The sequence below is a fragment of the Gambusia affinis genome, linkage group LG02 (assembly GCF_019740435.1).
Source record: "Gambusia affinis linkage group LG02, SWU_Gaff_1.0, whole genome shotgun sequence".
NCBI classification, from domain to species: domain Eukaryota; kingdom Metazoa; phylum Chordata; class Actinopteri; order Cyprinodontiformes; family Poeciliidae; genus Gambusia; species Gambusia affinis.
This window is the reverse complement of record NC_057869.1, coordinates 3,589,852-3,617,765: the sequence shown is the minus strand read 5'-3', so window position 1 is coordinate 3,617,765 and position 27,914 is coordinate 3,589,852. Positions and strand designations below refer to the sequence as shown.

General features: G+C 39.8%; 2 protein-coding genes across 4 annotated transcripts in view; both read right to left on the bottom strand.

The window, feature by feature from the left end:
• The window catches only part of zdhhc13 (zinc finger DHHC-type palmitoyltransferase 13), a 48,222-nt gene extending 45,699 nt beyond the window's left edge, over positions 1 to 2,523 (bottom strand). Inside the window, exon 1 of the mRNA XM_044133789.1 lies at positions 2,418 to 2,523. The gene's annotated coding sequence lies outside the window, so the exon portion shown is untranslated. The remainder of the gene's footprint in view (positions 1 to 2,417) is intronic.
• A 416-nt stretch (positions 2,524 to 2,939) lies between these two features.
• mpped2a (metallophosphoesterase domain containing 2a) overlaps positions 2,940 to 27,914 on the bottom strand; it is a 112,816-nt gene continuing 87,841 nt past the window's right edge. For all 3 annotated transcript variants that reach the window (XM_044133819.1, XM_044133801.1, XM_044133811.1), the window contains 3 exons: positions 7,683 to 7,798; positions 5,265 to 5,378; positions 2,940 to 4,247 (listed from right to left, as the gene is read on the bottom strand). In XM_044133819.1, the coding sequence (XP_043989754.1) occupies positions 4,129 to 4,247; positions 5,265 to 5,378; positions 7,683 to 7,798 (349 nt within the window). In that variant the 3' untranslated portion in view covers positions 2,940 to 4,128. The remainder of the gene's footprint in view (positions 4,248 to 5,264; positions 5,379 to 7,682; positions 7,799 to 27,914) is intronic.

Below are 27,914 nucleotides of genomic sequence, written 5' to 3'. Positions count from 1 at the left end.
TTGTACAGCTCATGTAGCGGTAAAATCAGCTGATTAAACGTGCTGGAGTTCCTCGTTGGTTGCTAGGTGATGGGCGGAACTCTGCTGGCGTTGCTAGGTAACGGTACAGTGCCTGCCGAATTGTATGACGCCATATTAGAGCAATTGTAGATAGAAAAAAATTTAATTTCAGCCAAAGAAACAGAAATTTCCTTGTTGTAGTAGTAGTGTCAAAGTATTTAACGTGAGAAAAGATATCTTTTATGGTAAAAAAAAAACAAAATCTAGGATAACTGTATTACTATGAATCAGTGTCTGCTGGGAGAATTTAACCTTAGTAAATGTCACACAGATGGACTTGAATGAGACCTGACTGTATTTTTCACAGTCATGGAATAGAACAAAATGTCTGCTCCCAGTCAGACATATCTCCATATTCGCCGCGTTCCTCGGGTTTCGTTCCTTTCTACCTGTCGCCAGCCCAGATCCTCAAACGCCAAAAATGAAATCAGCTTGAATGACGACGAGGCTCCCAGTTCCCACATCAGCACAACATCAAAGCAGCCCAACCAATTAAGTATTCCCCAAAACGAGAGCAGCATGGCTTTGCCCCACACCCACCAGATCCCCCCGCACATTACCATAATCCAGTCTAATCATATTAACGTCGGCCGCCGATGAACATGGCAGCTCTGACTCTGCCATGTTCAGAACACTCAAACACAGAGTATAAACCCTTAAATATAACCCAGTCCTACTAGCTTAAATCATGTTGTCTCCTAATCATGTTCAGACACAAATTAAAACAGTAAATTACACGATTTAAGCTGTAACATTGAGATTAAAATGTTCTGAGTTTGTATGGATGTTGACGTTTGATATCTGCAGCGAGAGTAAAGTATTACACTGCAAAAACTCAAAATCCTACTGAGTAGTTTTGGTCTAGTTTCTACTGAGAACATCTCAGTATACTTGAAATAAAGCAAAACTAACTTGCAAGTAATTTTTAAGCAAATATAGGAGATTATTTTAAGTCAATGATTCATTAATATTGATGAAAAATAGAAGTTCCACTGGCAGATTATTTCTCTGATGACATGGGAAAAATGTCTTTTTATAAGTAAAATAATCAACAAGTGGAACTTTTTCATCAACATTAAGAAAGTATTTACTTAAAACAAGGTCTTATACCTTCCTGAAAATTTACTTGTAAATTAGTTTTGTCTTATTCCAATTATCGCAATTATGCAACTGTACATCTTTGAAAAGCAAAAGTGGAACCTCCTGCATAACCAACCAGAACGCAACATGTGGCTATTCCTAGAAGCTGTTGAGACCCAAATGGAAGTACAAATACACGCAAAATATTAATTTTACATAACAGATATTGTGCGACCCAAATCTAGGCTGAAATTTTGGTTGCACAACAGGCCAAAGATCCCAAACAGCAGCAAATCTGCAACCCAAAAAATAGAGAAAAAAAAAATATATATATATGTTACAACAGTAAGACATTTCTGACTCTATCTTCCATCTATGGGAGTCAGAGGAACTCCTTTGTCAAAAGAAACGGGACACCCGCGGCACAAAACGGAAGACAGGGGCCAAGTGGAAGAGGCCAAAGGGGAAATTGAAACCTTTCAAAACGGATTAACCCGGAGAATGGGAGTTACTTAAAAGGTGAAAGGGGAGCTAATTTGTCCTTTTCTTTACAACAGGTATTCATGTTCTTATACACTTGAAGGTGGAGTGTAATACATGTATACATGGAACATAAACCATTTGTTAAATTTGTCACTTTTTTGGGGTAATATAAATTTGCTTAGCAAAAATTTTCAACCTAGTTGGGATGGAGAACTGCAATGTGGCTGACGGGAAATAGCTTCCTGGCTTGAATAAATTTACATTTATGTTTACAGAGAAGATTAGCTTAACTTAAGAAAATATGGGACACCTTCATGCGGTTTTTGGTAAGTAAAGCAGCTGAAATGAATGACTGGAATGGATCAAGATAAAATAAAGGCTCCTAATGGCGCTAAATGACTTCAAACTACTAAATTTAGAACAGCGGCCATTTTAGTTTCGAACAAACAAGGGTAAACTGCGCTTTGGGGAAAACGTCTATGCCTCTTATTTTGTTTGATCAGATAATTCAGGTTAATAATATATAATTTAAGGGCCACCAATAGTTGTTTTACAATCGCAAATGAACTCAAGATGAAGAACTGTTTAGTTTGACTCCGAACTGAACTGGTGACACTGCTAGGTGATAAACATGGCGCGACAGGAAATACGATCGATTCAAAGGCTTTCCCAAATTGACATTTAATTGTAAAAAATTAGATTTTTACCTATATTTTTTACGGAGTCGGAACTTGGCGGTAAGCCCAGATAACTTAATGCTAACGAGTGCTAGCTACCACAGTATTTAGCCCTACCTTTCAACCAACGCCGACTTCTTTCCGCTCTGTTCGAGCCCTCCGCATTTCAACCATCGTTTAGGTTTATCCACATTGAGCTTCTGTATCGAATAATACTGAGGCGAAGCTGCTGGCAGTTTCCTCATCTTCCAAAGTTACACGCTCTTCCGATGACGCCATTTTGTTTGCGCTTTTTGTCCGAACATCTGCGCAACAGTGACGTCATTTGCATTTAATGCCATTAATTTTAAGTCATATATCTAATATTTTTTTAAATAAATATCTATTATCTAGGCTCTGCCATTGAAAGATTTAAACTTACATGTGTATATTTATATTTCTTTACGTACTTTTTATTTATTTTTAGTTGAATTTTATTTTGTGGATGGGTGGTGTTCAGTGTTTGGATGCATGTTCTCTGCTTCACATAAGCAAAAACTCAAATTGTAATACAAAAAATATTCAAATAAAACAATGTATAAAGAATTGTTGGATGGATGGATGGATTTCTTCACTTATTCGAATAAAAACTTTCTTAAGTAAAAATCTTGCAATTTTATTTGCATATAAAGGCAGCTAAATATCACAATAAACTGAAAGAGAACTAACGTTTCCATGGCGATACAATCAGAGAAACAGCGAGGGAGAGAGCACGAAAAAGAGCATTTACAGCTGAGTTCAGACGACTATTGGCAAAACATTTTTTGTGCTAGCAAGATTGCATTTACACACAGTGCAAAATTAGAAAAAAAAGCAATAAAACACAAAACTATCAGATTTTACACTTTGTTATCCATGTTTAGGCAGGCGTGTTTCAGGGAAAACACCTGTTGGATTGTGACCGTTTCTACAAAAACATGGAGAAATGATGCAAGCACTGAAGATACAGAAAAACTTTTCTTCTTCAAAACACAACTTTAGTACAGATGTTTTAAAAGATGAATATATAATTTATATATATGATATTATACATTTTCCAAATTAGATGAAGAATGCTTGATAAAAAGTGAATATTGTGGCTGTTTTCGTAGCCTTCCGTCCCGCCGATCGTCAGGTGTTGTTCAGCGGGGCATGATGGGTAATAAATAAGAACATTAAAGCTAGTTTAAGGCAGCGTCCCTGTCAGCCAATAAGAGGAGAGAAAGAACTGACGAGAAAGCAAAAAAGAAACTGAGTATTTATCATATGACACAATATAAAAACAATGGCATCCGTCGTCTGGCCAAACCAAACCGTAAAGAAATTGTACAAATTCACAAAGCATCGTTTATTTTACAGTTCTGACCAATATTTATCAAGAGCAAGATTGTTTAACCACAAAATCTCATAGAAAAAGGAGAATACCGGTGGGACGAACCCAAAACGTTCTGCTGGCTTATAGACGACAAAACAACTTCAATGTTTCGTCGTTCTCCAGTAAAACCATGTTTCTTTTTTTCTTTTCTTTAAAAGATAAGTTCGCCTTCTTCAACGATCGAATACGATGGAGTGATGCCAGGCAAAAAGCCTGGACTGTTGGCACAGAATAAGAAAAAAAAACCTGAAAAACACCGATATTCTCCTTTAACGCCGCGTTTTCCCGTCGCTTTTTTCTCCAAAAGCAAAAAAAAAATGAAGAAAAAAAAAACTTGCAAAGAAACAGTTGAATCTTTTTTTTTTTCGTAGAAAAGTCGTCCCTCCTGACGGCGGCGGCGGCGTTTGATGGCGGCGGCGTTCGATGGCGGCGGCCTCAGGAGCTGGAGGGGTTGGGCAGGTCGAACACGATGGGGGGGTTGGTGGGCTGGAAGCTGACGGTGCACGTCGACGCGTTGATGAACGTCGTGAAGCCGTCCGTCATGATGCCGTACCCTGGAAGGACCAACGCCGTCAGAATACGTCACTAAACTACGGGAGGGCAGGAGGGACACTGAGGGAAAACGGTCTGAATTCTGGATTTAATCTCTGAAATTTGACTTTTTTCTTAGATTTTTTAAATCTAAATTTTGATATTTTTCACTACTTTTAATCAGAATTCAAACTGTTTCCTCAAAATTTTGACTTTTCCCTCAGAATCTCCACCTTTTTTAAAATCAGAATTGACTTAAAATTTTTACTTTTTTCTCAGAATTTTGATTTTGATCAGAATTCTGAAATTTTAAAATCAGAAATCAAACTTTTTCTTCAGAATTTTATCTTTTTTCTTAACAGTTTTACCTTTTTTCTCAGAATTCTGACTTTAATCGCTCAATCACAAATGTTTAAATGGTTTTTGCTCCAACAGTCCAATAGTCTTAAAACTCAAATCTACCAAATAAATTTGGGACCGGCGTTCAGTGGGGATGAAATTGAGGTTTGAAAATCTCTCAACAAGGAAGTAAATGTTGTGGTTACAACATGAATGTAATAGAGCCCAGAATGTTTGGTTATTTATTTGGATTCTGACATAAATTGACACTAAATTAGAGTTCTGAGGAAAAAGTCAGAATCTCAATAAATCAAGCAGTGAATAACTTAAGCAGTTTAAATTTATCTCTAATGACTTAGAGTGTATTTCAGCTTTATGTGACTTCAGCGCTTTTATAGCCGACCCAGACCTTTATTTAGATCATTAAATTTTATAAATTCATTTCCTGGATCTCAAATTTTACCCTTTAATAAATATGTAAAACTTTAGTTTGTGGACAAAACAAATCCTAAAGCATCCAAGAAATGACTGAATGAACAAATTTAATACCAATCATCAGAAATCGGGTTCACATCAAGTTTCATCACATTTTCACCTCTAGAAAGTAAAATATTTAAATTAAATCTGAACCAGTTATCTATTTAGCATAATCTCTGTAACTTTGTGGTTTCAGATCTTCTGTTGCTTCTCGCTCCGTTTACCTTCATGAATGCCTCCAAAGGCGTGAAGTTTGGGCCGGACTCTCTTCTGGACCGTGTTGAGCAGCTCCACGCAGCCGACCCGCTGCAGCTCCTTAGGAACCCAGTCTCTGAAACCTGAAAAATATATTCATTCCACCTTTATACTGACTTTTATAACATTGAACAATACGTCCTGAACAAATAACTGCATGAAGAAAACAAGGAATGGTAAAAAGATCAAATGAATGGACAGACGGATGGATAATAAAAGCAGTAATGGATGATGGACAGAAGGATGGAAAAACAAATGAATAAACCGTTGAAAAATACAACTGGATGGATGGATAAATGGTTGGATGCATGCATGATTTTTTGAATGAATGGCTGAATTAATGTATAAACAGTTGGTTGGTTGGATGGACCGTTGGATGGTCTGATGGATGGATAAACGGTTGAATAAACGGTTGGATGTATGGATAGTTTTTGGATGAATGGATGAAAAACGGTTGGAGAATGGATGGACAGTTGGATGGTCTGACGGGTGGATAAACGGTTGAATAAATGGTTGGATGTGTGCATGGTTGGATGAATGGATGGATAAGTGGTTGGATGAATAAACGGTTGGACGAATGAATGGATAAGTGGTTGGATGGATGAATGGATGGATGAATAAACGATTGGATGAATGAATGGATAAACGGTTGGATGGCAAGATATTTGCAATAGCCCAATAATAAGTGGTGAGATTTTGTGTTTTTACAGTGCATAATTGAACAAACGGTTTATAAATGTTATTTTTTTCAGTGATTTTTCCATCAAACTGGTTTTTCTCTGCGATCCCTGTGAAATCCTGCCAACATGGCGCCTTTGGATCTACATGTTTAAACCGGAGCCGATGATCCGGACCTCTCCTCGCCGGCTCCAGAACCCGTTTGCTTCCCTCTCCAGCAGAAATCGAGTTTCCATGCAATCAAGCGGCCGCAGCAGCAGAAAGCCTCCGTGGGCGAAAGGGAAGGAAATCACTCAATAAAGCCAGATGGAGAGTCGAAACGAGGAAAAAAAAAACAAGCGAGACCCAAACAGCCAGGAGGAAACGCTAATCAATCTGCTGCGAAAACCACAAGAAAAGTCTGAGATTACTTCGTTTCCATGCAGGGAAACACAAACACTGAACGACGGAGCAAATCCACGGGCCGCCGTCTGCAGAGCTGAAGCTCCGACTCCAGAGCTGAAGCTCCGACTCCAGAGCTGAAGCTCCGTCTGCAGAGCTGAAGCCTGCCTGCACTGCTGAGCTGCCTGCAGAGCTGAAGCTCCCTGCAGAGCTGAAGCCCTGCCTGCAGAGCTGCAGAGCTGAAGCTCCGACTGCAGAGCTGAAGCTCCGACTGCAGAGCTGAAGCTCCGTCTGCAGAGCTGAAGCTCCGACTGCAGAGCTGAAGCTCCGACTGCAGAGCTGAAGCTCCGTCTGCAGAGCTGAAGCTCCGTCTCCAGAGCTGAAGCTCCGACTGCAGAGCTGAAGTCACTGCAGAGCTGAAGCCTGCAGAGCTGAAGCCCAGAGCTGAGAGCTGACTGCAGAGCTGAAGCTCCGTCTGCAGAGCTGAAGCTCCGTCTGCAGAGCTGAAGCTCCGACTGCAGAGCTGAAGCTCCGACTGCAGAGCTGAAGCTCCGTCTGCAGAGCTGAAGCTCCGACTGCAGAGCTGAAGCTCCGACTGCAGAGCTGAAGCTCCGACTGCAGAGCTGAAGCTCCGTCTGCAGAGCTGAAGCTCCGTCTGAGGCAGAAAAATTACAGCTTCTGTTCCATAATAGATTTTATTTTATAATTTGTGTTTAATTATAGGAATATAGTCATTGCACTGCAAAAACACAAAATCTTACCAAGTATTTTTGGTCTATTTTCTATTGCATATATTTCAGCACATTTGAAAAAAAAAAAAAAAAACCAAAAAAATAACTTACAAGTAACGTTTCAGCCAAAATAGCTTGTTTTCAGTTAATAATTCCTTAATATTGTTTAAAAAGTATTTTAAACAGATTATTTAACTTTTCATGTTTTAAGTGAAACAATCTGCCAGTGGAATTAGTGCTATTCTATCAATATTAAGGAATTATTGACTTAAAACAAGCTATTTTTGCTGAATAGTTATTTATAATTAAATCTTAATAAACAAAAAATATTGATGAATTAATAAGGTTGATTGATTGACAAATTGCCCAGCTTGTTATTCCTCCAGATCAATCAACTGATCAAAATCTATTTGTGTAGCATCTTTCAGTAAGAAGGCATTTTCAAACTGCTTTGCATCCTAAAAATACAAAATCATACAAACACAGTCAACAACTAAAACATAACATTTTGTCCAGTGCCATTGTTACACATCAGATTATTGATTAATGTTTGAGTAAAGGCGATGAGGGGAGCTGTGATTGGCTGACTGGACTCACCGAGCGGCGGTCCGTGGGTCATCAGGATGTCGACGCCCTCGGGAACGAGGTTCCATTTATCCAGCAGAGACTGACCCCGAGGCAGGTTGAACCCCCAGCCGTTGAACCACGGAGTCCTGCAGAAACAGACGGGGGAGGGGCGAGTGCACCGCATTAGCATCAGTCATTCTGCCATCACAAAGACAAACGTCAACAATCGACTCCAGAAGCTATAAGCATGACAGATTCTCCCACTTTTCCATCGGTTTATGGTGTAGTGACTGCCATGGATGTATAAAGGAATGTTTCAAACAGACAAATTCTCATCATTAATCATTAATTCATGGTGGAGGTGGCATCTGCAGGCACTGAGATCCCCTCAGTGGCACAGTTTTTCTGCATTTTTCAGGTCAAGATAACCTGAAAATCCAGAAACCAGGAAGAAAATTTGTGTTTTTCTTACAGGACACATTGACTACATCTGAGTAAAGCTGCGAAACAAGCAGAAAAATATTGCAAGATGAATACAATATGATGTTTGGATAATTTCTGCGTTTTCAGGTCTAAATAACTAAAAAAAGCAGAAATCAGGAAGAAAAATGCCAAAACACTCAGCCAGTTTGGCAATAAGTTCACGTTTTTGGTGTCTGAAAAAGGAGTCGTTTCAAAAACCTTTGGAACGGAACGTCACAAATCAGCAGGCGCAGCCCGTTACCTAGCAACCCAAGCTAAGCTCCAGCACGTTTGGTCAGCTGGTTTTACCACTGCATGCGCTGTACAATGGCTGCTGGAAAAGGCAAGTGTTTTGGTATTCACTCACTACTCAGATATCCCTCCCTGCATTCTTGTTGGTTGTGCAGGAGGCTCCACTTCTGCTTTTTGAACATGCACGGTTATAAAACTGCACATTTGTTTGCAGCCATTTTCATGTGCAAGTGCAAACATTGACCTGAGGTGCCGTAAAATTGTATTACCTAAAATATTTTCTGCAAAAAAATTTGATGATCATGTTTTGTATCGCCCATAGATCAATCATAACCTGTTCAATGAAACTTGATAGATCACCTTTAAGAAAGAAATACAACAAATTTACCCAGAGAACAAGCTAACAAGCTCCAGGTTACATCCCAGCACTCACAGCGAGGATGAACTCGTCTTAGGAGCTAAAAGCTGAGTCCTGGTAGGAGAGGAAAGGTGAATTTCTATCATCAGGGAGCCGCGTCATGCGTCAGCCGCTGCTCGCTCTGCAGGGTGAGTGACAGCAGCTGAGCCGCCTCCAGCAGCCAGGATGGGAAGCTGCGTCGCCACGGTGACAGGCAGTGTCTTCCCAACAGACACAAAGAAAACCTCGATTCGCCGCAGCGGGACGGACGGATTCACAGGTTTACAAGAGATAAAGAAATACAGCCGACCATGCACAGGGTGGGTTTAGGGCTGCAAAGATTCACCAAATGATTAGAGCCACTAGATGGAAAGAGTAAGTTCCCATTAAAAATCTTAGAAATTTTGAGATTAATCTCAGAAATTTTCAAGAAATAAAGAAAATTTATGAGTTTGAAAAGTTGACAAAACTAAAAACCTTAAAACTTAAAAACTAAAATCTTTGAGATTAGTCTCAAATTTTCTTAGAACAAACTGGAAATCTTTGAGTTACAAAAGTTAATTTATTCTTTTTACTTTACAAAGTTAAAAAAATTAAATAAAATTTGAAAAGATTTCTGAGATTAATCTTATAATTTTCAAGTTTCAAAAAAACTTTTCTTTTTTTAAGAAAATTTCTGATTGAATTCCTAAAGTCAAAAATGCTAAAATTTTGAAATTCCAATTTTTTTTGAGAAAGTTTTTGACGCACAATTTTGACTTTCAGAGCTCAGAAATTTACCAGAAAAACTCATAAATTTGGAGATAAATTTCAGAAGAAAACTTCGACATTTCTGACCTCAAAGTCAAAAATTTGCGAGAAAAACTCAAATTTTTAGATTCATTTCAACTTTCAAAAGAATAAAATTTAAAACTTTTGAAAATGAGAAAATTTCCAAGTTGAAAACTTAAAGATTAATCTTAAAATTTCCACTTTTTAAGCAAATCTTTAACTCTCCAAAATCAGAAATTTCCAGGTTTTTTTCTGAATAATATATTATATTAATAGTCAGGCTAATCAATAGATTATTTGATTAATAATTGTTACAACAACCCCAGCAGATCCAATGAAACCAAAGCAGAGAAGGAGAAATGGAGCAAAGACTGGTGGATGAATTGATCTTTTATTTGTGTCAATAGTAGAAAGAATCCTGAGCAGAGAGGAAAGGAAGACGGATCATCATCCTGATACCTCGGTATAAAATCAGGCCTGCTGCTTCGAACGAAGCATAAAAACCTTAATATGGATGTGAGATGTGCAGCAAAGATGGCGGGTGGCGTCTGACCGCGGGGAAATCAGGGTGAAGGATGGACGCCGCGGCTCTAATCGATACCAACTGTTCCAGGGGAGCGGGACGCGTAAAACAATCCCTTCTGGTTCAGAACCACACAAAGCAACAAAAACAACCCGGTTCGTTCGGCGAGCTTCGTGACGGAGCGTGGATCCGCTCGCCGGGCGGAGAGCTGAGGAATGAGGTTAGAAATGAAATGTGAGGAGGAGGCAGGAGGGGGGACAGGCCACGGAGCGAACTGATTAATTAAAACTAATCACACAAATCGGAGCTAATGGAAGCCTAATGGATTACTGAGAACCATCGCCACTTTTCAGATGAAAACGCCGCCGTGGAGGAACTCGGACCCGGTCAGGTGGGAAGAACCAGCGCAGTTATGAATCAAGCTCTGGTTTTTAAAAAATAAAACCATTCCTGAAAAAAAAAATGAATAAGTCACTATTTGTTGAAGCAGAAATTAAATAAAATTAAATATACAAGCTTCTGCTCCAGAAACGCTTTTATATGGGAATCCAAGTTACATTTTTCCTCAGTAATTAATTGGGAAAAAAAATTTAGCTTTACTACACTGTATATTTTATTTTTACTGGCATAAAATTTTTATTAAGTCTCTAAGGAAGAAGATTAGGGCCACTGAAGAGGACAAAAAGAATTTAAGTCAGAATTCTGAGGTTAAAATCAGAATTTTGAGAGTAAGAAACAAAATTCTGATAAAAAGTCAGAATTCTGAGAAAGATCTTCAGATCTTTCTTTTTTGAATTATCATTTTCCATAATTATCAGTACTCTTGGATAAGAACAATTTCTGTATCCTTTACCAACTGCGAGAACGGAGTTCAACACACACCGTCTTCAAATCAAACAATAAGGTGTTTGTGTTTTTTTTAAAGATATTAATAAACATTTCTAGAGGTCGTAGGTCAAAAAGACCATCCCACATTTATGGAATCAAACAGATTTAGTGTAAATTAACTGCATCATATTTGTTCTGTTAACATTTTCATTTGTGCTGCTTTAGTTTTGAAGATATTAAGAGCTTGAGGTCAAAGGTCCCACCACATTACCGAGTCAAACAGAATTGGGTTTGATTCGGATTGATTTGTTCTACGTTTGTGCAAGAATATTCACTGAATGAAGAAAAACATAAAATACAGACGCATCTACAGCATAAGACAAAGAAAGACTTCTTGTTTGTGAGCAAACTTTGTTTTTCAGTTTCTCTCTACCTGCTGAGCCATTTGGCTCTGGAAGTACCTCACCCAGTATATCTGAATTATTGTCTGTAAATATCCATTACATTATGTTTTTTGGGATTTAATTTGCTTGAGTAACTTTTTGGACAGTTTTTATTTTTACTTGAGTAAAAACATGTTGAAGTGGAGCTACTCCCCGACCAACAACACAATGGTCCCGTTGTCGGCTGCCAGCAGATGAAATATACCTTCCATGCGAGTGCATTTGTTAACCTGCGGTCAGATTAATGGCATCCTGGACGCAGAAATGGGAGATTGTTTCCTGTGTGGCTGTGATGCAGCTTTTATTACACTGTACTACACAGTGTGGGGACCGGTAGAGAGGATGGGACCGGTAGAGAGGATGGGACCGGTAGAGAGGATGGGACCGGTAGAGAGGATGGGACCGGTAGAGAGGATGGGACCGGTAGAGAGGATGGGACCGGTAGAGAGGATGGGACCGGTAGAGAGGATGGGACCGGTAGAGAGGATGGGACCGGTAGAGAGGATGGGACCGGTAGAGAGGATGGGACCGGTAGAGACGATGGGACCGGTAGAGACGATGGGACCGGTAGAGACGATGGGACCGGTAGAGACGATGGGACCGGTAGAGACGATGGGACCGGTAGAGACGAGGGGACGGTGGAGAGACGATGGGACCGCTAGAGAGGATGGGACCGGTAGAGAGGATGGGACCGGTAGAGAGGATGGGACCGGTAGAGACGATGGGACCGGTAGAGACGATGGGACCGGTAGAGACGATGGGACCGGTAGAGACGATGGGACCGGTAGAGACGATGGGACCGGTAGAGACGATGGGACCGGTAGAGACGATGGGACCGGTAGAGACGATGGGACCGGTAGAGAAACAGAACTCAGTCATGGAAATACTTTCTGCTCCAGAGCTGAAGGTTGCAGAACTATGGAGCTATATTGGTGTCAAAGTTTGAAGCTGAAAAACGTATTAATATTCTATGTGTGTGTGTGATTGGCTTAAGAAAAATGTATACAACAAGGACTAAAAACGTTGCACAACTTTGTCAGTCATATTTTTTTGTGTCATGTGTTGACATTTTCGGTTCGAACAACCCCAGATGTTTGAAACAGAGAAAAAAATTCTGAAACTAAAGACAAAATAACCATTAAAAAAAGAGGACAAAATCTGAAACTAAAAAATCAAAAATCAAACTGAACAAAATAAATCTCAAACTGTAAAAAGAAATTTATCTGAAGTAGCTTTGATTTTTTTTTCCAGTTACATTTTTTTAAAAACTGGAAACATTTTAAAAGAAATGTTTTAATTAACTTTTTTAACATGAACTTTGTGGCACCAATTGAGCTCCATAAGGTATAGACTCCAGATGTATCACAAAAAGTCCACCGCCTCAACTTTTAATTTGTTGTTAAATTGCAAAGGTAAGACATTAAATTGATCAAAGGGACGAATCGGTTGCTGTCCCAGCATTTAACAATGAAAATTGTTTTTGTAAAATAAATTTTTCCACTCATTTTCACACATTTTGTTTTGTTTCTTAGTACTTGTATTTGATTTGTTTATATCACAATATATATATTTTTTTTATTTATTTTACATTATCTCTTGAATCAGAGGCAATAAGAGGGGGCATGGGCCCCTGACGGCCCCCATCTACAACCGCCCATATATGCCGCTCACTGCTGAAATGAAAGCAGCCAACAAAGAAAGAAGAGGAGCAGACTACTGTTGTTACTTTAATGCAACAAAAATGCCTTCTTTAATTAAATATCTACAACAGCATTTAAAAAAAAACAAAAAAAGCCGCGTCAAACGGACAAAAAGCTCGTAACCTTGGTAACAGGCACATTAACGATCATCAGAGCAGGCGGGTTGAAACGCTGCAGCAGGCGGAGGTAAAGCAGACAGAAGCTGTTTAGCCCTCGCACACAGAACGTCAATATTCAATTAGGCCGGTGGACATCATTAGGACGGCGGCGCAGCGTCTCTGCAGGCGTGACACCGCTCTTAACCCTCTGCTTCCCCCGAGCGCCGCACTCTGGGTCCACGGACGCCCCGAAAACGGAGCGCACACAAACTCAACGCTTCATTCCTCTCATTATGCACCACATACCCAACTCCTCCTTCCCATAATGAATCATTTTAACCATTTTTACAGCTCATTGGATCAGGGCGGAGAGAGAAACCGGAGCACTTTCACGTCCAGGAAAACTGGACTGACTGATTTATTGGAAACAACTAAGTGATTGATTATTTAATGACAAAAACGCTGCTAGGAAAACTAAAAAAAGTTCACATTAAAAGAGCTTTAGTTGCGTTTTTTAAAGATTTACAAATCACATATGCTTTGAAAATCAGATTATTGGGATAATCCCATGAAATGTTATGCAAACTAAAATCCTAGCTTCTTCAATCAGAGGATGGATTAGTACAGACAGGATTAAGAGCACTAAAAAAATAAAATCTGACTTCAATCTCAGAATTCTGACTTTAATCTTTTGAGATCAAAAGTCAGAATTCTGAGATTGTCAATTGTTTTTCAGTGGCCCTAATCCTCTTCCGTAGATTAAAAAAGAAGACTTCATGAAGATCTTTCCAGGAGAATTTTCCTGCAATTTATACATGCAAGCAAAAAAAATAATAAAATAAAATAATAATAATTATAATAATAATAATAAGATAACTAATTAATGACCTGTCAATGTAAAATGTTCTTGCACTTCATGTTCAGTAAAAAAAAAAATTACAAATAAAATAAAATAATAGAAGTTTTGAATATTAGAAAATCTGTATAGCTTAGTCTTTGCAGGTCAAATTTGGACAAGAAATAAAAACAAATAATGGAGACAAAGACTTTGCCTATGTAAAAGCATTCTGGTCTAATAATATGAGAAATTGCTGCCTTCTTTGTAATTTTAGTTTGTTTTTCACAATTGGTCTTCAACCATGGGCAGACTGTGCTTGGCACAGAGACTTTTAAATTCCTGAGACTGGTGCCTGTCTAGTAGGTCTCCATGGTGACATCTGTGTGTTAAAGCTAGAGGTTTTAGTACTTTATTCTTGGATGATCAGTGTGTTTTGGATTGATTCCTCAGTGTGGAATTCCTGTCCATCACTTCTGCCGACCTCCTGCTGTGTGTTTGATTGTTTTAAATCTTTTGCTGGTTTGTTTGGTTCCAGATTTTTCTTTATAGATGGAGGTTTGTTATAATCCATGACCTGAATTTGCATTAAATTGTACAGAAATGCTGAATATACAAAAGCAAAAGTAGATAGGAGGAAAAATACACATGGAAAATCTGCTTCTTATTAGCTCCACATGAAAACACACACGCACACACACACACACACCTGAGCTACTTTCATTTGCTCTGTGGAGTGTCGACTATTTACCAAACACACTGCAGACTCAGCCTCCTCCAGGTGTGTCGCACTCAGCAAAGAGCCTGTAAAGGTCAGGTGAACTCTTAAACACCTGTGAAGTTTGACCTCACTGCTTAAGATGGAGATCAGAACAAAGATGGCCGCTTTAAAATGCAGAAAAATCCAAACAGCACTCAAATTTGATACTGAAGTTCATATTCTGTTCTGAATATGTTAAATCCACCAAAACAGGAACTTGTGATACTAACAACAGTCGAGAAGTTTAATCTTTACAATTTGAATTTGTTTCATGTTAAAAACCAGTAGAGATAAAGAATGGTGTAAAATATTAACATCAGTTGGTGATGTACAAAACCTGTTGATTTAAAAGCATTAATAACTGTTTTTATGAACACAATCTACTGATAAAATCAAATCAGAAATATTACGTTTGGATTTTCAAAACACAGGGTCAAATTACTGGGAGTGGTAAAAGGTGTGTTAAGGATGAATAAAGGGTTTAAAGTTTAAGAAGAACTTGCACATTGAAAAAGAAAAAGTCAGAATTCAGAAATTAAAGTCACAATTCTGATAAAGGGGAATTCAGAATTTCTGGGCAGAAAAAAGTCAAAAAAAAAAAAAGAATTTTGAGAGAAAAAGTCAGAATTCTGGGAAAAGTGGGAATTCTCTGATAGTCTTCCATGGAAGAAGCTTCCTGCAGGCAGAAACTTTTATGCTCCCTGTATTTTATCAAAGGAAGATCGAACGCGTCCCAGGTGAAGCATCATCCTTCACCTGCAGCTGCGCCGCTCCTGAAACATCGGCGTGAAGATGTTCGCCGGCCGTGATGAACAACCTGCGCCGCAGATACCAGCAGAAACGCGGAGCGGGAGGCTGAGAAGCGGTGTGAAGGTCCGGCCATCCATCCTATCTGACCTCTGAGTCGCAGCGGCCCCCGGGTCGCGGTCTAATTGATCAACCTGTCAGAACCAATGAGGGCGGCCATGTTAATGGGACTTTTATAAGCCCCGCGGGATGCAGCGGCTGACACTCAGGACTGCATGAGCATGTGCAAAGCAGAGTGCATGCCCTGAACTCCCAGAGCCCAGCTAGCCTTATTAAAAGGAGCCAAGCGAAGACTCTGCCTGTGCTTTGACAAATGGCCTCTCAACGCCAAGGCCACCTTTGCAAACTTTGGGGACGAGGTGGAAGTCGCAGGGGTGAAGGAGCCATGTTGGCGAGCGTTCGTTCTGTCACTGCATTAATAACCTGTGCCCAGTGACTGATGGAGTGTGGAATGGATTAATCCTGCCGCCAAACACAAAGGCTCCAAGGGTTAGCCACCAGACTTAGCCCACTTAGGAGAGGCTAGAGCCATGGGGACGGTGCGGTTCACGCGTTTCCAGCTGCAGTTTGACCTGCAGGCTGCTAACGTAAAACAACCACAGTGGAGATTTCACAGCAAACACAGCTGCTCTCAAACAAGCCGGCCGCTCGCAGCGCTTCACTGCACTCAGGGCTGAGTGAGCGAGAAACTCAGGAGGGAAAAAAAACGCATACGGGGTGAGTGCCCTACATTGTAACAGGAAATCAAATAAAAGTAGAGGAGTTCAGAGTGCATCTTCTAAGAATCTGCTCCCTTATCCGCCGTCCTGCAACACACACACACGCACACGCAGACAAGCATGCACAAACCTCACACACACACGCACACACACAAGCATGCACAAACCTCACACACACACGCACACGCAGACAAGCATGCACAAACCTCACACACACACGCACACACACAAGCATGCACAAACCTCACACACACACGCACACACAGACAAGCATGCACAAACCTTTCAGCAGGCAGAGATAGACTGGATTAGTTCAGCCATCAAAAAAAGTAAAAAAACCAAAAGCAAACCTCAAAGTGCGAGTCTTATATGGAGCAGTGAGAAATAAAATGTTTCATCTACCGAAACGATGGAGCAATCGGTAACAGATAAATCGCATTAACTGAAATTATAGCTGATACAATTAATTTGATTGTTCAAATAATCAATTTAGAAGTCGTTTAATCGTTTCATTTGATGAGAGAACACACAAAAAAGCGAGACTTAAGTACATTTTGAATTTAAGGTTAAAAAAAAATAAAATCATCAACAAGCGTTAAAAAACAACATGCGGATGTTTTTTGGCAACAAATCCATGTTTTTTATCTAGAAAATGAGCCGTTTCATTCAGAAAACACTTGCTGCATTCTTGTTGGTTGTGCAGGAGGCTCTACTAATGCTTTTCAAAGATGTATGGTTGCATAAATGCACATCTGTTTGCAGCTAGTTTCATGTGCGAGTGTAGACGTTGAGTTGGGCCAGAAGCAGCTAATTTAGATTTAAGGTGGCAAGGCGCCCTAAAACGGCTCATTCTGAAAGGAAATACTGTTAGAATTTGGGTAAAAGAAAAATGTAATGGAGATGTTTTGTGCAGACCATAGACTCATCCTAACCTGTGAAAGGAAGTATAATATATCACCTTTAGATATGTACATTTGTGTTTGTCAGAATGGTATTTGCACATCAAACTGGAAGGAGCAGCAGTGCGTTATCCGAACACAGACTGGATCACATGTGAACACTAAATCTCTGAAATATGCATCTGTCAGGAAGAAACTGGAGACCAGACCAGTAAAGAAAGAGGGAATCTGGGTTCTATTCAGAGGAGCTGTATGGGGGCTGGGGCCGAGACACAAGGACGAGGGTCCCATTACCCTCCTCCAGCCTCGACCTCCATGAACTTGATCCTGAGGAACAATGTAAGAACAGAGAGTGGCAGAGGAGGAAAAAGCGGCTTGGAGAGGCAGGGGGGAGGATAATATCTCTGGGAATCGAGTGACAAAAACGGGCCGGCATGGTTTCATTTCCCCAGTTCTGCTCCACAGATGGGACAAGGTGATCTGAAACTGTGGCACACACACAGGTGCGTCTTTTAGGGCATTCCTGCACATGGTTTTTCTTCCACACACACATAGACGAGGTCTGAAAGCCAATAAAAAAAAATAAAAAACTGTTTTCAACAAGCTTTCATTTCTGACATAAAATAAAGAGAGAAAGTCTGAATGGAAATGATTAAAAAAAGTCTGTTTTTCCTCTGCCTGTCTGGATGAGATGATTGAGAAAATCTGTCTCCTTTCAGGCATCAACACAAAAAAACTAAAATACTAAATATTTAATTTATTAGTTGATATCTTATCAGCGTCTTTGAGTATCATAAAAAGCGCCATGTAAGTTTGATGTATTATTATTATTATTATTATTATTACACCTGGTATTTGTACATGCATTTATTTTCCTCATCTTGTGTTTATAAAGTACTTCAATGATCTCGTCCAGGCTAATCAGATGGCAGCAGGCGATCGCTGACCAGGCTACAGTTTAATCACTCAACAGATAAAATTATTCCCAAAACACAATGGTTGTGGCACAATCTGAAAGTAGATCATCTCAATTTGTAAAAGAAAAGTTTATACTGCATTAAAAGAAATAGAAAACACACAAATAATCACTGAAAGTTCCCAAAACAGTTTGATGTTTACATTATCTTTATTATACTTTAAAACCCAAAAGCAAAATATGGATGGATGTTTGGATGGATGGATGTTTGGATGGATGGATGTTTGGATGGATGGATGTTTGGATGGATGGATGGATGTTTGGATGGATGGATGTTTGGATGGATGGATGGATGGATGTTTGGATGGATGGATGTTTGGATGGATGGATGTTTGGATGGATGGATGGACGGATGGATGGATGGATGTTTGGATGGATGGATGGACGGATGGATGGATGGATGTATGTTTGGATGGATGGATGGATGTTTGGATGTATGTATGTTTGGATGGATGGATGGATGGATGTTTGATATCATCAACCAACCCCAGCATGTTTTTGTACCAGAACAGAGGAAACATCCAAACTCTGGGAATTGAACCCCAAACTTTTGGCTTGAAAACATCCAAACCTCCACATACTGAGTCAGTCCAACGCTTTTGCTGTGATCTGATAAAACCTCGATTCATCTAAAACTCTAATCTACAGAGGCTGGGAAGCGCAGAGAAGCAGGGATTTCCTTTGAGCAAAGCAGAAAAAATCTCTTATCTGGAGGTTCTGACTCAGCAGAAAACATCAGACATTAAACAGAACGTATATAAAAACTACACCGCCTCAGGCAAACTTGTAACACACTGATGGTGCTGATAAATAAATGTTTAACGGTTGTTCTTTAGAAAAACTCTACAGCCAAGGGCCTAGAATATGTTATGTTATTTATTTACTACATAAGCATTTATTTTCCTCCTATGTGGGAAGAAAAACCTCTTTCCTCCTGGGGATCCTGAAGGGAGAAAAGCAGGCGGTGCTCAGAGCCTAAAGCACGCTCCACCTTGCCTCAACACAACAAGCTGACCAAGCTTTGCTGCAAAGGTCAAAGGTCAAGGGGCCGAAGATGCGGAGGGATTCTGGAAGGGTCACACAGGATCAAGTCGGAGCAGATAAATGGCTCTCTGTCTGCAGACAATGTCTTGACCTTACAACAAGTGGACTTTGCAGAGAAACGGAGGTGACAGCAGACCCAGGAAAGAACAGAAACCGGGACAGATAAACGGGTCAGAACACACCAACCAAAACTTCACATCCCTGCATGTCAAATTCTGCCGTGGTGGAACAATCCTGTCAGCTAAATGAAACATGGAGATGAAGGTATTATTAACTTAGTGCAGTGTGCCACATCACAGGGGAAAATAATGCAGAAACACACAGAATTCCATGTTAAGGTTGTCATAGTCAAGCTAGCATAACTGAACTACGTCCCCCCACTTTTTTTCTCTTAACCAAAACACGTTTTCTGTAGCAAAGAACTGCGTCACTTTCTCTCATTAGATATCAGGCATAAATTTAAGATTTAGCGTGCTACATTGACAACTTAACAGATAAAACCAATGCTAGTCATCGTTAGCCAGCAGTTTTTTTGCCCTCCAGCTGGGAAATGGGGGCGGGATCTTGCATGTGTGATGTCACACTGCAGCAGTCCATATGCATCCATAAGATTTTGGCTGTTGTAAAATCAATAATGAGTAATTTACTACATATTTTTATTTTTGCCTGATTTTGTTACTTATATGAACTATCATCATTCTGGTCTTTAAAATACCAAAATTTCTACTGAACGTATACCTTGGTCCATCTGATGATGTAATTTTTAAATATTAAATGACTGAATTTGATCAGTAGACTTTTTACCCAATATATTTTTATGCAAGTATTTTCTTGGATTGCTACTTCTTACTTTAAATTGGCTAAAAATATGGTGAAGTATTGCTACTCCAACTTGAGTATGATTTTTGAATTAAAGCCTCGAGGAATTTTAACAACTGATTAAAGATACAAGCTATAAACTGTGTAACTTCATCCTTTTAAGACACATTTTCCTGACTTTTACTGTTTTCTTTCCACAACGGCGAGCCGTTATCAGCGCTCTAAATCCAGCGGGGGAGATAAGCGGAGCGGCGACCTCGCCACCGAAGCTGTGCAGAGGTCAGCAGGAAGGGGTGGAAGTGACTGCAGGACGGTGTGAATGCTATCACCTCCCAGCAGAAATCAGTCAGTAAGCTGCCCTTCTGTTTACGGAGCCGTAGCTGCGACTGTGATGGATGGCTCTCTGCAGACAATCCACCGCTCCCTCCGGGCCACACAGCAGGGCGGGGGATGGAGCGGCGAAAAGCCCAGGAGGGGGAGACCGCGTGAGTTTCTGGAGCGTCGACGTAAAGCTGTTTTAAGGCGAATCTAATGCTAAAGTCATTTCCCAGACTAAACTCCGTTTCAGTTGTTTATGAAACACAAATACTCGACACCCTCTGTAAAAACGCTTCAAACTGCCTATTTTAATACTTTAGGCAACAAATATACCTTAATGCCTGGAAATCTTTACCATCTCACAATTTGATTCAAAATTGATTTTTGATTCAAAACTATTCAAAATTAACAAATTGAGACATTGAAAGTAACATACTTCCCTGAACAGGTTAGAATAGGCTTGTGGGCTACACAAAACATGTTCACTACATTTATTGCACAAAATTATTCCTAGATAATAAAATTCCAGCCCAGTTTGAGTTGTTTTAGGGCGTTCTGTCACTTTGAATCTAAGTAAGCTGCTGCTGGCCACGCCCACTGACTCAACCTTTACACTTGCACATGAAAATGGCTGCAAACCGATGCGCATTTATACAACCATACATCTTTGAAAAGCAGAAGTGGAGCCTCCAGCATAACCAACAAGATCGCAGTAAGTGGTTTCTGAATCAACAACAAATGTCTTAAATATTTTCTTGAATAAGAAAATAAACATTTTATTACTAAGTCAGCCTGCATTTGATGATCTGGACCACGTTAAGACAAAAACTGAAGAAATCCTGCATGTAATTAAGGTTAATTTTTCTCTGCTTTCAGATGAGTTGAATCGAAACTAAAAGTTTCTTCTTTACGTTCTGCTCATAATAAGATACGGCTGTTTTTCCTCGAGGACAAACCAACACACCTAAACAGCCTGATGGAGCTTTCGCCTCATCCGGTCCTGCTGCACTCCATCCTGAATCATTAATGCTTTCTTTCCCCTAAAAGTTGGACCAAAAAAACTCAGGAGTTTGCACCTCTTCTCTATCAGAAAGACCCTGCAGCACTTAGCATCGGCAGAGTCATGTCCAGACTTGTTGTCACTGATGGTATAACTTATTCATGTGGTTCTTTTTTTTATGGCTGCTGAATTCAGCTGCACCGGCACTTAGGTTGGTGACCTTTCACACCAATCTCTGCAGAGAATAATGGCCCTGACAGCCAGGGACACTTTACCCCCCAAATCCATGTTAAGGTATGAAAAAATAAACCCTACTGTGGTGAAAGTTGCGTCTATCGCAGAGCTCCTCCACCTCTGGCCACTGCAACTACACAGAGTCAGGATTTTCTCTGCTTTTTAAATATTTATCCGCTCATAGCATGAGACGCAGCATGGGACAGAAAACAAGCTGAAGTCCTGCTGAGTCCGCCCCACACAAATAAACACACAACAACAAAGGGGAAAAGACAAAGGTGGACAGATCTGGATGTCAAACACTGTGTCTGTTTTAAACCAGGATAATGATGTGCTGAATGAAGTGGAAGCCACTGAAACTGTTTGTTTTTAACTGTTTTGGGTTCTATTCGTGGGAATTGTTGCGTTTAAAACCCTCAAGCTGCATCCTCCTGTTGTTGCAGATTCAGCTGAATCAGCACTTCTAGGTAATGCTGGTTTTTTGCCAGCCTCCAAATGCTCACAAGCTGCAGTGCACTGGTTAATTAAACCTGCATCGCTTTAAATCTGTCCGTGCTCTCGGGAATGATAATACAAAGATAGATGCGCACGCACACACACACACACACACACACACACACATAACTAAATAATAAAGAGCAACTAGAGGGAATCGGAAACAAAGTTTACAGATTATGTGCATCATTTTCAGAAATATACAAATGTAGGAAAATGTTCACATATATATATATATTTTTTAAACAGAGTTGTGCCATTGTCATTAACATCATGGCTTTTTTCTTGAAGGTGACTTGTTATGCAAGGTTTCCCAGAAAACCTGCTAAGCCTGGCGGTTGGGTGCTAGGACAGTCATCGTGTTTTTGAGTTGAAAATGTTTAAAGTTGACAGGTGATTGAAAATATCACTTGATAATTATGTGTTATTGGAATATTGGAAGATAAATATCTGAACACCAACTATAAAGTCTTAAAAATGCAAACATGGGGCGTGCTGTGGTGGCGTAGGGCAGTGGTCCCCAACCACCGGGCCGCGGACCGGTACCGGTCCGTGGACCAATTGGTACCGGGCCGCGCAAGAAATAATTAAATATGTCCGTTCTATGTATTGAGTATGGAGGAGCTTTTATTTTGAAAATCGTACACCGGATGCCGAGGTTTGAGTCATGCGCTAGCTCAAACGCGCGCCCCCGCCCCGTTCGATCTTCACAAGCGCACGAACACACCCCGCCCCCCCCGGTCCATGGAATTTACGAAGGCTTGGCCCGGTCCGCTGTACTAAAAAGGTTGGGGACCACTGGCGTAGGGGATAGCGCAACCCACATTTGGAGGCCTTGAGTCCTCGACGCGGCCGTCGCGGGTTTGATTCCCGGACCTGGCCGACATTTGCCGCATGTCTTCCCGCCTTACTTACCCCCTTTCCTGTCAGCCTACTGTCATATAAGGAACACTAGAGCCCACAAAAGACCCCCTGGAGGGAAGAAAAAAAATGCAAACATAAAAACCCCTAAATAAATAAGCAATGCTAAGCCTGGTGGGGGCACCAGTAAAGCCTGGTGGCCCGCCAGGCTCATAATACACTGGGGAAAACCCTGTTATGCTTCTTTGAACATGTTATGATAGATATTTGGGCTATGAAAACAGGTTCACTACTGTTTTTTGTGCAAAGACTTTCTTAGATAATGAGATTTTAGTCTGCAGAGTTCTGCCTATTTTCAGCTCATGAAACAAATGCACAATTATACAACCATCTTTGAAAAGCAGAAGTGGAGCCTCCTGCACAACCAACAAGAACAAGAAAGCAGCAAGTGGTTTCTGTATGGTAAGTCAACAACAAGAAAACACTTAGTCTTTTCCAGCAGCCATTGCTCAGTGCTTACAGCGGTAAAACCAGCTGAAGCTCTGATTGGGTTGCTAGGTAACAGGCAGTGATTGATGAATTGTGACGTTACAGTCAGAGTTTTTGAAATGGCTTGGAAACAGAAACAAATGCAAAAACAGCAGAAAGTTTTCAAATAAAAAAAAAATCTATTAAACACACTCTGCTAACAGATTATTAATCAATTAATCCAAAAACACAAACAAACAAAAAAAAAAAACAGGAATCAACAAAACAGCCGCAAGCTGTACTGAAGTATTTTTCTAGTTGCAGATTCAGCCTGTGCTACAAATGATCAAGTGTTCATGTAAGAAATTCATGTCCATTTTAGGACATAAAATGTTTATATTCATGCTTAACAATTAGATTTATTTGTTTCGACGATAAATCGTCAGACCAATTAATTGATAACTAAAATCATCCTTAGCAGCTCTAGTTGAAACTACAAATCTAATACTTCCTTTAATAAACCAGCTTTTGGTATTTCTCTGTAAGTAATTTTTCCTTTATTTTTTTCCCTCAGTGTGGTTAATCAAACAGCTTTTTCCCTGTTTTTCCACCTCAATTTGTATAAACTGATGTCTCCAAACAGCAAAAACCATGAAAATCCAAAACTCATTTGGTAACCTGTTAATTTGCAACGCAGCCATTTATTACCACTTCCTCACCTGCCCCATCGCTGAGCCATTCATTACGGAGGAGACTCACCTGCACGGCCATTAGCTGCAGCCTTATTCATTTCCTGTTAGCTGGCGCAGGTATACGGTTAACGGACAATGTGTCATTAATTTTGCAGGTAGAAAGAGACGTGACCCCGTTTTCTGAGCGCCTGGTCACATGACCAGCGTGTAGTTAGCAGGCGTCGCAGGGGAAACAGACCATCAGTGTGTTTACACGGCTGCATCTCTGAGCTGGTATTAATAATAGAGCCACTTAGCATTCAGAGGCGCTGGTCGCAGCCTCGCTGTTTGTTTCACAGGTCATTAAATTTATGCCGCAGCCCTAATGTTCATTACAGCAGCAAGCTGTCCAGGGGTCTGTAACACTCGCTCACTGTCTTTAATCCCCCGCTGTATTCCTGCACCGGCTTCCTTTTCATCCCGCGCCCATTCTGCATCCCTCACATCTCACTTCATTTGCTTGACAATCTTTTTCCTGGTTTAATTAAAAGGATTTTTCCTGGCTTCCCAGGTTTCTTGTTAAAAATGTCTTTCACACACAGCAAATGATTGTTTCCAACAAAACGCCTGGGCAAATATTTTAGTTTGTGCCGTACAAAGAGAAAAAAACCCGATCTTAATTTATTTAATTCTTTCAGTTGTGCCATCATGAGAACACTTTTGCCAATTATTCACTGCGAGAGGTCAGTAGTTGCAGTTTGATGGCAGGTAATTTTGTTTTCTCTGAACAAGCCAGAGTCGCCAGGCTGCAGGTAAACAACTAGTGATTCAACGGAAAAGATTCAACTAGAAAACAGAACAATTTCATTGTTTGTTTTGGCTCCTAATATATTAACGAAACCACTCTTACAGCTGGAACGATTAATCGTGATTAATCGAGTTTTGAAATAATAATAAACTAATTTAGTAATTACTTCATTATTAACAGGACAATACAGACTTATAAAATTATAATTTTCCAACAGAACAACACACTCAGAGCAGTAATTAAGCCAAAACTGATAAAAAAAAAAACCCCAACTACATATTTAGCATTCAAGACAATAAAAAACCCTTTGTCTGTAAATATATTCCACCCAGAACTCCTTAAGTGGCAGTTTTAGCTTCACCTGATTAAAATAAAATCTATTAAGCACCTTTTGGCATCCAATTATTTATGGGTTAATCAGAAAAGTAACCCTAATCAGCTCTAATCATAGAAATTCAGAACTGAAAGTGTTTGTCTTTGAACTATCAACAGAGCAATAAATCTTTTTTTTTTACACATCAACACTGGAAATGTTCAGGAGAATTTGGTCCAGAACCTTTCTCTCCACGGTTCCTGCTCCCAAACGGTCTTCATGCAAAGAAAAGTGAAGCGACTGAAAACAAAACGCAGAAAGTAGAAATGCTGAGGTAAGCTTTGTTTTGTGTGCTGTTGAACCAGAAGAGGCTCTGTGGTATACAGCAATCAATTCCACATGCATTGACTATTTTAAAGAGAACAGAAAGCATCTGCAGACAATTCATTTCAACACGCGATAAATTTTCAGAAATATAAGATTTACGGCCGTCTTCACACGCTTTTCACATCGATTCTGATATCCAACAAGGCGCAGGGAGAAAAATGTGCAAAACAAAAGGTAGAGACATCTCAATTCACATATGGCATGACTGGAATTAAAAACGGATGTTGGACGTCTGCCTCAGCGCTAAAGTTAACACATCACTTGTGTAGTTCTGCGTAGAAAATATTTACAGACAAAAGAAGCTTTTTTTAAAAAACAAAATGAAAAATTTATAGATTTTTTGTACAGTTTTGGATTAATTTCTGCTCTACTTTCTTTCATCATAAATGCAATTTTTCAAGTTTGCATGATCCAGTTAACGATTAATCGATTACTAAATGAGTTGATGATTATTTTAATAATCGATTAACTCGATTGATCGCTTCAGCCTTGCTATGTTTTGTACCAGTGAGAAAATAAGTGCCAGTTTGTCACTAATCCAGCTCTTCTTGAAGAGTTCTTGTTTTTGGGAACCATCCCAAACTCTGTTCACTGCAAAAACACAAAATCCTACAAAAAAGTATTTTGTCCACTTGAGAAAAACAAACTTACAACTAACATTTCATAAAGTCCTAGTTCAACTGGCAGATTATTTCACTTATAACAAGATATTTTTTTCATGTTAAAAGTGAAATAATCTACCAGAGGAAATGGTACTTTTCCCCCCAATATTAAGGAATTACTGACTTAAACTCCAATATCTTGCTAAAAAGTTACTTGTAAGTTATTTTATTCTTTTTTTCCAAGTGTAGTGATGTATTTGCACTAGAAACTAGACCAGAAATACTTGGTAAGAGTTTGTGTTTTTGCAGTGTTCGTCCATCATCCCTTCTGCTGAACTGGATCATCTGTAGTCTGGGATCTGAGGCTCTGCGAAGCGTCGAGTCGTGTGGCTTTCTAATTAAAGCTGACACCGCCACTGAGGCCCGCCAGTCCCAATGTCAAAGGTCGCCATGCAGCCTCTGAAACCACCAGGTACCAAACTACTGTGAAAGGGCAAGAATGCCACACCGCAACCCCCAATCCAACTCGTCTGAGCGTCGCGATTTCCTTCTAAATCCCTCCACATCCGTCCAAATTTTTCTTTGTTAGTGGAAAAAAGGCCTTCCTCTAAGCTTTTATTCCCACCATGACACAAGAGTGAAAGAACAGAGAAAAGAAAGAGAGGAAGGAGGAAGAGGAAAGACTGTCAAACAATGGCCACATGTATAGGAAACCTGCACTCGAGAGTCCTTTCAGCGAAGAGAAAAGAGCGGGAATGGTGCTCTGTAGGCCATCAGCTGAGGGACGAACACGTCGCAGGAACAAAACACCCGAGGCAGAGAAGTGAACTTCTCCAACCACCGTTGACCTTTACATGGCAGTTCTTCAAGAAAACAACTGGAAAAGAAACTTCATGCGTTTTCTTGAAATACATTGTACACCAGGGGTGTCAAACTCAAAGCCTGGGGGCCAAATCTGGCTCGCCGTTGCTTCGTAAGTGGCTCTCTAGACTCAAGTAAGATGCATAAATAGAACAGGAGTGTTCAAACATTTTATAATCAAATCAAAGCAGTTTTTTCTGCAAAACATCAAAATCTTACCAAGTTCTTTGGTCTAGTTTCCAGAACAAACATCTTAGCACACTTGAAATAAGACAACTAAATTACAAGCAGCAAAATATAGGAGGTTGTTTAGAAAAAATGAATTCTTAATATTTATTCACTGACAGATTTTTAACTTACTAGACATTTTTCCAAGTTTTAAGTGAAATAATCTTGAAGTCGATGGTAGACTAGTAGATTTATGCCCATCTATTAATTTATTGACTTAAAATAAGCTGCTATTTCTGAAAAGTTACTTAAGCTAGTTTTCTCTTATTTCCAGTGTAATAAGATATTTACGCTTGAAACTAGACCAAAAATGCTTTTTTGGTTTTTGCAGTGCAAACACCAAAAATACTTTTTTGGTTTTTGCAGTGCAAACACCAAAAATACTTTTTTGGTTTTTGCAGTGCAAACACCAAAAATACTTTTTTGGTTTTTGCAGTGCAAACACCAAAAATACTTTTTTGGTTTTTGCAGTGCAAACTACATCAGTCCCTTTAGTTTATCACAATTCAACAATCCTGGAAATTAGGAATGGGCAATAAATCAATAATATATATCGCAATACACAAGTGATTAATATCAACAGGTAATGCGTCTGATAAAATAGTCTATAATATCACTGAACTCTGATTCGGAACCGCACAGCATTCTGGGAGTTGTAGGCAGAAGATTTATCTGCTCCACCT